Source organism: Oncorhynchus masou, chromosome 29, assembly GCF_036934945.1.
Source record: "Oncorhynchus masou masou isolate Uvic2021 chromosome 29, UVic_Omas_1.1, whole genome shotgun sequence".
Taxonomy (NCBI): domain Eukaryota; kingdom Metazoa; phylum Chordata; class Actinopteri; order Salmoniformes; family Salmonidae; genus Oncorhynchus; species Oncorhynchus masou.
In genome coordinates this window covers 502,331-512,999 of record NC_088240.1, presented here as the reverse complement: position 1 = coordinate 512,999, position 10,669 = coordinate 502,331, and the positions used below count along the sequence as shown (strand labels likewise).

General features: G+C 46.2%; 1 protein-coding gene across 1 annotated transcript in view; it reads left to right on the top strand.

Moving 5' to 3' along the window:
• The first annotated feature begins 371 nt into the window (after positions 1–371).
• The window catches only part of LOC135521340 (T-cell-specific surface glycoprotein CD28-like), a 66,442-nt gene continuing 56,144 nt past the window's right edge, over positions 372–10,669 (top strand). Inside the window, exon 1 of the mRNA XM_064947257.1 lies at positions 372–631. Within this exon, the coding sequence (XP_064803329.1) occupies positions 538–631 (94 nt within the window). The 5' untranslated portion in view covers positions 372–537. The remainder of the gene's footprint in view (positions 632–10,669) is intronic.

Below are 10,669 nucleotides of genomic sequence, written 5' to 3'. Positions count from 1 at the left end.
AATACTTAGCAGAATATGGGTCTGGTTGGCAGTATATGGGTGTGTAAATAATATAGTAATATAGCAGGACAAGTATGTAAAATGTAGTCTGTAACAGTCAACTCAGTCTATATACTGTAGTCTGTGAATGCATAGACATATCGAGTGTGTACCTGTCAAAGGGCACTATTCCCTATATAGTGCACTACTTCTCTGAGTTCTGGTCAAAATAAGTGCACTAAATACCCACTGGGCACAGACTTCAATTCAACATCTATTCCACATTGGTTCAACGTTCATTTAAATGAAGTAGAAACAACTTTGATTCAACTAGTGGGTAGGCAACGGGGTGTCGTTTGAGACACAACGACAGTCTAGTAGTCTGTGAATAGATATTGTTATTTACCACAGTTAAGTGTGTGGGTGTGGTGTTTTCACCCCTCTGCTCGGGGTGAAAGCTGCATCCTCCAAGCATCAAGGTGAATCAGAAACATTGTGCGGTCCAGCTCCTCTACTCTCCTCTGCCCTGCTATCAGCTTCGGGGATTAGGAGAACAAGATGGAGTGTAATTTATGGATGACAACGATCCTCCTGTCCTTCTCTCTTTCACATAATCTGTTTCCTGAACTCTCCCAACGTCCCAACTGCAAAGGTGAGATTCAGATATGCTTCTACATCTGTACTTGCTGTTTGTGGTTTTTGGTGTCTGTATACACACCGTATTCTACATCTGCTGATGTAAAAAAGAAAAAGGGCTCTATGAATGCATTTGATAGAAATCGGATGGATGTCCATTACAGAGTGGTTTTTTTCTGAAGACACTGCGTAAAGTATCATTTATTAGTTATGTAAGGCTGTCTGCAGGATGATCTTTCATCTATCATGACAACTTCTGTAAAATACATGGGGTTTATTCTGTCAGTTGTTGTACATTTCAAATGAAAAGAAAAAGTCGATGTGAAAAGATTTTCAGCAGATTGAATGCATATAGTTATAGTTTATTGGTAGTGTATTTCAAGATGCGTTGTATCAACCATTTCCCACAAGACGACCAATGTTCCAGAGAAAATAGAAAATAAATTACGAGTGTTTTGACCACTTCTTCATATTTGTGTTTTTTACATTATTTTTTTTATTTTTTATTTCACCTTAGAAATGATTGCTTATGGGTCTGTGCGTGTAAAACAATACTGTTCTCAGATGTTGAATTCATGGATGTTAGAGGTGTATTAGAATGGATTTTTGTTGCCAACGTTAGGCTTCCATTGTTTAGCAGGAATGGAATGTTCATATCCTGTATATTTGTGTTTGTCTCACTTTGCTAATTTTAAAATGAACCAACTGGAAGAGAGCATCTGCTAAATGACTAAAATGTCAAATTAGTAACATTTTACATTCAGATAGATATAATGCTGTATTTCTACATTTAAAAAAAATATATGTTAATGTCATATATACATCATTTCGACAAGTCTTTATTAAACATGTAGTTATTTGTTCCATTTGACTGTGTAAAACCTGGTACTACTTATTATATAGGTGGATATCTATATATATATATATATATATATATATATATATATAGCGCTTTGCAACAAAACATGATTATTTGTCTCTCTGAAATGAAACCATCAAGTGATAGATGTCTGTCATTGAACAACCCCATGCCATGATTAGGGTTGTGAGAAAAAACACCAATCTCTTTCATTTATTTGTGTTTATTTAAGCTTTATTTTAACAGGGAAGACATATTGAGACCGAGGTCTCTTTTTAAAAATGTGCCCTGTATTTTGCAATATAAACGTGTGCCCCCCAGTTTTAATGTGATACAAAGTGTCCCGGTGTGCTTTAGGACCATGCGGACTCCTCTGAGCAGTCTGGTGGGCCGGCTGAAGTGTCCCGGTGTGCTTTAGGACCATGCGGACTCCTCTGAGCAGTCTGGTGGGCCGGCTGAAGTGTCCCGGTGTGCTTTAGGACCATGCGGACTCCTCTGAGCAGTCTGGTGGGCCGGCTGAAGTGTCCCGGTGTGCTTTAGGACCATGCGGACTCCTCTGAGCAGTCTGGTGGGCCGGCTGAAGTGTCCCGGTGTGCTTTAGGACCATGCGGACTCCTCTGAGCAGTCTGGTGGGCCGGCTGAAGTGTCCCGGTGTGCTTTAGGACCATGCGGACTCCTCTGAGCAGTCTGGTGGGCCGGCTGAAGTGTCCCGGTGTGCTTTAGGACCATGCGGACGGACTGGTGGGCCTCTGAGCAGTCTGGTGGGCCGGCTGAAGTGTCCCGGTGTGCTTTAGGACCATGCGGACTCCTCTGAGCAGTCTGGTGGGCCGGCTGAAGTGTCCCGGTGTGCTTTAGGACCATGCGGACTCCTCTGAGCAGTCTGGTGGGCCGGCTGAAGTGTCCCGGTGTGCTTTAGGACCATGCGGACTCCTCTGAGCAGTCTGGTGGGCCGGCTGAAGTGTCCCGGTGTGCTTTAGGACCATGCGGACTCCTCTGAGCAAGTGTTCCGGCTGGATTTAGGGCAGCATGCTGACAGCCTGTGTGGTGGCAAAGCTTCTGGGAGTGCTGGCTCCAAACCCAACCGCAGTCCCGCAATGTTATTTTAGGCGTATGTGACGCAGCTCGCTTGCTCGCCCCACGGAGGTAAAGTTGGTTTTATCGTCGAACATTCAACAGACATTCGCCCAAAAGCCCGTTACAAATGTAAAAATCAGTCACTAATTCACCGTTTGTCACAGAAACATCAAATTGATGATTTATTCTAAAAATGTCTAGTATACTTTTACAACCTTTGTTTTGAGTAGAAATTCCCGTTTTGATTTGATAGCAATACAGACAATCTTTATTTGCAAATATTTAATTTTAAGCATTTTCTAAAAATTAGATGAAGAAATGTTTACCATCTTAAATTGTAAGCCAAATCAATTTTACCATCTTAAATTGTGAAATCAATGTTTACATCTTAAATTGTAAAATCAATGTGAAAATATGCATCTTAAATTTGCAAATCAATGTTTACCATCTTAAATTGAAAATCAATGTTTAATCTTAAATTGTAGCCAAATTGGTTCTCTTATATGTTTAATCTTAAATTGTAGGCCAAATCAATGTTTACCATCTTAAATTGTAGGCGTTGTACAATGTTTACCATCTTAAATTGTATGCCAAATCAATGTTTACCATCTTAAATTGTAGGCCAAATCAATGTTTACCATCTTAAATTGTAGGCCAAATCAATGTTTACCATCTTAAATTGTAGGCCAAATCAATGTTTACCATCTTAAATTGTAGGCCAAATCAATGTTTACCATCTTAAATTGTATGCCAAATCAATGTTTACCATCTTAAATTGTGGTCAATTTTTAGTGCAACAGTTCTGCATTTTAAAGTAGTTACAAGGCACAACAGTCACTTATTTATACGTCTCTAATTTATCAGCAGAGGCCCCTTCCAATCATTTTCTATCTTGGCTTTGTTCAAGTCCTTCTTTGTCATCCCCAGACAAGCTGAATGGTACCGTCTCCTGAGGTAATAGACTCAACTGTTCAACACTTACAGCCAAATGTTTAATAGACTCAACTGTTCAACACTTACAGCCAAATGTTTAATAGACTCAACTGTTCAACACTTACAGCCAAATTTTATTTATTCCCAGAACACATACTGGAAAGTCTCTAGTCACAGTGGTCAGTTTATTAGGTACAACCCCCTATGCATCTGGAGCAGCGTGAATTCAGAACAACTGATGAAGCTGGGAAAGGAGATGGACTGTTTAAGTCCAGTTGGAGTTACAGTCAGTAAAAGCTGAGTGTTGGAATTATTAAAAAAAAAAAAAGATTTGAAACGTTTCTGAGTTACAAAACACCATCCCAGACGGTGCTGTCATTCTGCACATTCTAAAGTTCAAACAAACAGAATACCTGAATACTTCTCTGCATGCTTCAGTGTCCAGCAAGCCAAGAACACGGGACTTGATGTATGTAGGAGCAGTTTATTATCACGAATAGGGTGGTGAACCTAACAAAGTGTCAACTGAGTGTAGATATCACAAACAACTCCTTGTGAGCAGTGTCTGTCTGTTCTACATTTGATCAATGGGTATAATGGTCAATCTGATCCCCAAGGTCCTCAGACTCACTTGGATATATGAGTTGGAGAAAATATGGACCCAGGATATTAAAACACTGGCAGAATTCTTTCATCCATTCACATAAAATGTCTTTTAAAGTATAAATACCCTTCTAAGACCACTGTCTTTCTGGATGTTTTAAAAGGTTTGCAAATAGTTCTTTCTGCAAGGAATGTGAATTGAAAGGGATTTGGTCATTTCTATGTAGGTGTTGTAGTTTCTCCACTGATACAATGTGTGGTAGTTGCACACCTCCCTGCTGAAATATGTAGAGTTGATTTGGGCCAGTTTTTATTTTTTTATTTTTTTCATTTTCTTCTGTGGACAAACCACATTTTCACGTAGGCTTTGTGCTAGCAGTTTAAAAGAGAGAGAGCAAATAGCATATGGACAGCCTGGTTGAAGTCCTAGTTTTTAATGGTTAGTGCCAGTAGATTGCAGAGGGGTTTACATACAGTTCAGAGGTAAATTATAATGTATACATCTAGGCCAAAAACAAAACATGTACAGTCCACTTCTTAAATTAGTGGGGGGGGGGGGGGGGTTTGTTATCCACCCTCTGGTATATTTAAATACTAATATATTTATACAGTATATATGTACACAACCGTTTGAAGTTTGGGGTCACTTAGAAATGTCCTTGTTTTTGAAAAAAATACATACAAATAAATTGTCCATTAAAATAACTTCAAATTGATCAGAAATACATTTACATTTACATTTAAGTGTATCCAGACATTGTTAACATCCAGTTTTACAATAGTAAAATCATTAAGACTTATCCTATCCTAGGTATTCCTTGAAGAGGTGGGGTTTCAGGTGTCTCCGAAATACAGTGTAGACATTGTTAATGTTGTAAAAGACTTGTTAATGATTGTTAATGGAATATCTACATAGGCGTACAGAGGCCCATTATCAGCAACCATCACTCCTGTGTTCCAATGACACGTTGTGTTAGCTAATCCAAGTTTATAATTTTAAAAGGCTAATTGATCATTAGAAAACCCTTTTGCAATTGTTAGCACAGCTGAAAACTGTTGTTCTGATTAAAGAAGCAATAAAACTGTCCTTCTTTAGACTAGTTGAGTATCTGGAGCATCAGCATTCGTGGGTTGGATTACAGGTTCAAAACGGCCAGAAACAAAGAACTTTCTTCTGAAACTCGTCAGTCTATTCTTGTTCTGAGAAATGAAGGCTATTCCATGTGAGAAATTGCCAAGAAACTGAAGATCTCGTACAACGCTGTGTACTACTCCCTTCACAGACCAGCGCAAACTGTCTCTAACCAGAATAGAACGAGGAGTGGGAGGCCATTAAATAGTACCCGCAAAACACCAGTCTCAACGTCAACAGTGAAGAGGCGACTCCGGGATGCTGGCCTTCTTGGCAGAGTTGCAAAGAAATATCCAAATCCCCTGTCTTGGTAAAAAGCAGAGGGATGGTCCTGGAGAAATGTAACCAGTCTCAGATGAATAGACAGAGCTCTAGATGTAAGGACTGACCATCCATGAGAATAACAGAATAGGTTTAACCATGTTATGAAGCTATACACTGTTTTTTTACATTTACAATGTTTACAAACACCGGATTAAACAGGGTTATATTTTAGGTTCTGATGGGGTGTGACAGTTGAACTCAGCTCAAGAGGCATTTATAAGTTATATATTTTATGTTATATTCTGCAAAAAGCAATGGACAGATATTAATTATTTATATATATAGTCCAGAAATGGATGTAGCAACTACAGATGGCCCCTTTCAGTCTATCAGAAGTGTACGAGTTTGATCATGTGTCTATTAGGTTAAAAGATTATTGAGGAATAAAAGCCCCCATTTTAATTCCATCGGCTGGGATCCACACTATATAGCTGTTATTCTATAGGCTGGGATCCACACTGCACTGCTGTCATCCTTCACCACTGCTGTCATCCTTCACCACTGCTGTCATCCTTCACCACTGCTGTCATCCTTCATCACTGCTGTCATCCTACACCACTGCTGTCATCCTACACACCACCTGCATCCTTCAGTCATCCTACACTGCACTGCTGTCATCCTACACCACTGCCTGTCCTTCATCCATTTTCACCACTGCTGTCATCCTACACCACTGCTGTCATCCTACACCACTGCTGTCATCCTACACCACTGCTGTCATCCTTCACCACTGCTGTCATCCTACACCACTGCTGTCATCCTTCACCACTGCTGTCATCCTTCACCACTGCTGTCATCCTACACCACTGCTGTCATCCTTTACCACTGTTGTTATCCTTTACCACTGTTGTTATCCTTCACCACTGCTGTCATCCTTCCACCACTGCTGTCATCCTTCACCACTGCTGTCATCCTACACCACTGCTTGTCATCCTACACCACTGCTGTCATCCTTCACCACCACTGCTGTCATCCTTCACCACTGCTGTCATCCTACACCTGTCATCCTACACCACTGCTGTCACTGCTGTCATCCTACACCACTGTTGTTATCCTTCACCACTGCTGTCATCCTTCACCACTGCTGTCATCCTTCACACCTGTCATCCTTCACCACTGCTGTCATCCTTCACCACTGCTGTCATCCTTCACCACTGCTGTCATCCTTCACCACTGCTGTCATCCTACACCACTGCTGTCATCCTACACCACTGCTGTCCTTCATCCATTCACCACTGCTGTCATCCACCACTTCACCACTGCTGTCATCCTACACCACTGCTGTCATCCTACACCACTGCTGTCATCCTTCACCACTGCTGTCATCCTACACCACTGCTGTCATCCTACACCACTGCTGTCATCCTTCACCACTGCTGTCATCCTACACCACTGTTGTGTCATCCTTCACCACTGCTGTCATCCTTCACCACTGCTGTCATCCTTCACACCACTGCTGTCATCCTACACCACTGCTGTCATCCTACACCACTGCTGTCATCCTACACCACTGCTGTCATCCTACACCACTGCTGTCATCCTTCACCACTGCTGTCATCCTTCACCACTGCTGTCATCCTACACCACTGCTGTCATCCTTCACCACTGCTGTCATCCTACACCACTGCTGTCATCCTACACCACTGCTGTCATCCTACACCACTGCTGTCATCCTCACCACTGCTGTCATCCTAGAGTTTATTCAAATCCTTTGGATGCCGACAGCAGTCATCCTTCACCACTGCTGTCATCCTAGACCACTAGCTTGGATCTGTGTCATCCTACAAAAACTGCTGTTCCTGCTCTTTTCCCACAGTGTCCATCAAACACATTTGGTGAGTCATCATAGTGGTCTCTGATTGGTGGTCAGACTCACTCAGTTGGAACAAACTTAAATTTGCGCCTTTTATCAATGTTGATTTGAATGTCATTGAGAAAACAGATAAGTGTCAAATATATTTTTTTGCAAACATCCTTTCTGAATTTAAAAGTAATCCTCAAAGTAATCCTCAAAATCCTCAAAGTAATCCTCAAAGTAATCCTCACAGTAATCCTCACAGTAATCCTCACAGTAATCCTCACAGTAATCCTCACAGTAATCCTCACAGTAATCCTCAAATTAATCCTCAAAAGTAATCCTCACAGTAATGATCTAGTTTTCCTACAAAGTATCTGTAATCTGATTACAATATTGATGCTGGTAATTTAACGGAGTACAGTTATCCATTTTTTGTAATCCCTTACTCCCCAACCCTGCTAAGGGGATATACTTCTCAATCCTGGAACATATTCCAGTCTGGGAAACAGTCCTGTAGCTTAGCATCTGTGTCATCAGACCACTTCCGTATTGAGCACATCACTGGTACTTCCTGTTTGAGTTTCTGCTTGTAAACAGTAATCGGGAAGATTTGTCATCATATTTGTCATCGTCATTTTTGGTCATAAGTTATGGTCATATTTGCAGAATGGAGGGTGGGGAGAGCTTTGTACGCGTCTCTGTGTGGAGTAAAGGTGGCCTTGAGTATCTGCAAAAATTCACGTCACCTCTGTCACAGACTGGTCTCCCCCTGACTGCCTGCCCTCAGCACCATCACAGACTGGTCTCCCCTCTGCCTGCCCTCAGCACCATCACAGACTGGTCTCCCCCTGCCTGCCTGCCCTCAGCACCATCACAGACTGGTCTCCCCTGTCTGCCTGCCCTCAGCACCATCACAGACTGGTCTCCCCCTGTCTGCCCTCAGCACCATCACAGACTGGTCTCCCCCTGCCTGCCCTCAGCACCATCACAGACTGGTCTCCCCCTGACTGCCCTCAGCACCATCACAGACTGGTCTCCCCCTGCCTGCCTGCCCTCAGCACCATCACAGACTGGTCTCCCCCTGTCTGCCTGCCCTCAGCACCATCACAGACTGGTCTCCCCCTGACTGACCTCAGCACCATCACAGACTGGTCTCCCCCTGACTGCCCTCAGCACCATCACAGACTGGTCTCCCCTGACTGCCTGCCCTCAGCACCATCACAGACTGGTCTCCCCCTGACTGCCCTCAGCACCATCACAGACTGGTCTCCCCCTGTCTGCCTGACCTCAGCACCATCACAGACTGGTCTCCCCCTGACTGCCCTCAGCACCATCACAGACTGGTCTCCCCCTGACTGCCCTCAGCACCATCACAGACTGGTCTCCCCCTGTCTGCCCTCAGCACCATCACAGACTGGTCTCCCCCTGACTGCCCTCAGCACCATCACAGACTGGTCTCCCCCTGACTGCCCCCTCAGCACCATCACAGACCGGTCTCCCCCTGCCTGCCCTCAGCACCATCACAGACTGGTCTCCCCCTGACTGACCCTCAGCACCATCACAGACTGGTCTCCCCCTGCCTGCCCTCAGCACCATCACAGACTGGTCTCCCCCTGACTGCCCTCAGCACCATCACAGACTGGTCTCCCCCTGACTGCCCTCAGCACCAACACAGACTGGTCTCCCCCTGACTGCCTGACCTCAGCACCATCACAGACTGGTCTCCCCTGACTGCCTGCCCTCAGCACCATCACAGACTGGTCTCCCCCTGCCTGCCCTCAGCACCATCACAGACTGGTCTCCCCCTGACTGCCCTCAGCACCATCACAGACTGGTCTCCCCCTGACTGCCTGACCTCAGCACCATCACAGACTGGTCTCCCCCTGACTGCCCTCAGCACCATCACAGACTGGTCTCCCCCTGACTGCCCTCAGCACCATCACAGACTGGTCTCCCCCTGACTGCCTGACCTCAGCACCATCACAGACCGGTCTCCCCCTGACTGCCCTCAGCACCATCACAGACTGGTCTCCCCTGTCTGCCCTCAGCACCATCACAGACTGGTCTCCCCCTGACTGCCCTCGGCACCATCACAGACTGGTCTCCCCCTGACTGCCCTCAGCACCATCACAGACCGGTCTCCCCCTGACTGCCTGCCCTCAGCACCATCACAGACTGGTCTCCCCCTGACTGATCTCAGCACCATCACAGACTGGTCTCCCCCTGCCTGCCCTCAGCACCATCACAGACTGGTCTCCCCCTGACTGCCCTCAGCACCATCACAGACTGGTCTCCCCCTGACTGCCCTCAGCACCATCACAGACTGGTCTCCCCCTGACTGCCCTCAGCACCATCACAGACTGGTCTCCCCCTGCCTGCCCTCAGCACCATCACAGACTGGTCTCCCCCTGACTGCCCTCAGCACCATCACAGACTGGTCTCCCCCTGACTGCCTGACCTCAGCACCATCACAGACTGGTCTCCCCCTGACTGCCTGCCCTCAGCACCATCACAGACTGGTCTCTCCCTGACTGACTGCCCTCAGCACCATCACAGACTGGTCTCCCCCTGACTGCCTGCCCTCAGCACCATCACAGACTGGTCTCCCCCTGACTGCCTGCCCTCAGCACCATCACAGACTGGTCTCCCCCTGACTGCCTGACCTCAGCACCATCACAGACTGGTCTCCCCCTGACTGCCTGACCTCAGCACCATCACAGACTGGTCTCCCCTGCCTGCCCTCAGCACCATCACAGACTGGTCTCCCCCTGACTGACCTCAGCACCATCACAGACTGGTCTCCCCTGACTGCCTGCCCTCAGCACCATCACAGACTGGTCTCCCCCTGACTGCCTGACCTCAGCACCATCACAGACCGTCTCCCCCTGACTGCCTGACCTCAGCACCATCACAGACTGGTCTCCCCCTGACTGCCTGCCCTCAGCACCATCACAGACTGGTCTCCCCTGACTGCCTGTCCTCAGCACCATCACAGACTGGTCTCCCCCTGACTGCCCTCAGCACCATCACAGACTGGTCTCCCCTGACTGCCTGCCCTCAGCACCATCACAGACTGGTCTCCCCCGTCTTCCTGCCCTCAGCACCATCACAGACTGGTCTCCCCCTGACTGCCCTCAGCACCATCACAGACTGGTCTCCCCCTGACTGCCCTCAGCACCATCACAGATTGGTCTCCCCTGACTGCCCTCAGCACCATCACAGACTGGTCTCCCCCTGACTGCCTGACCTCAGCACCATCACAGACTGGTCTCCCCTGTCTGCCTGCCCTCAGCACCATCACAGACTGGTCTCCCCCTGTCTGCCTGACCTC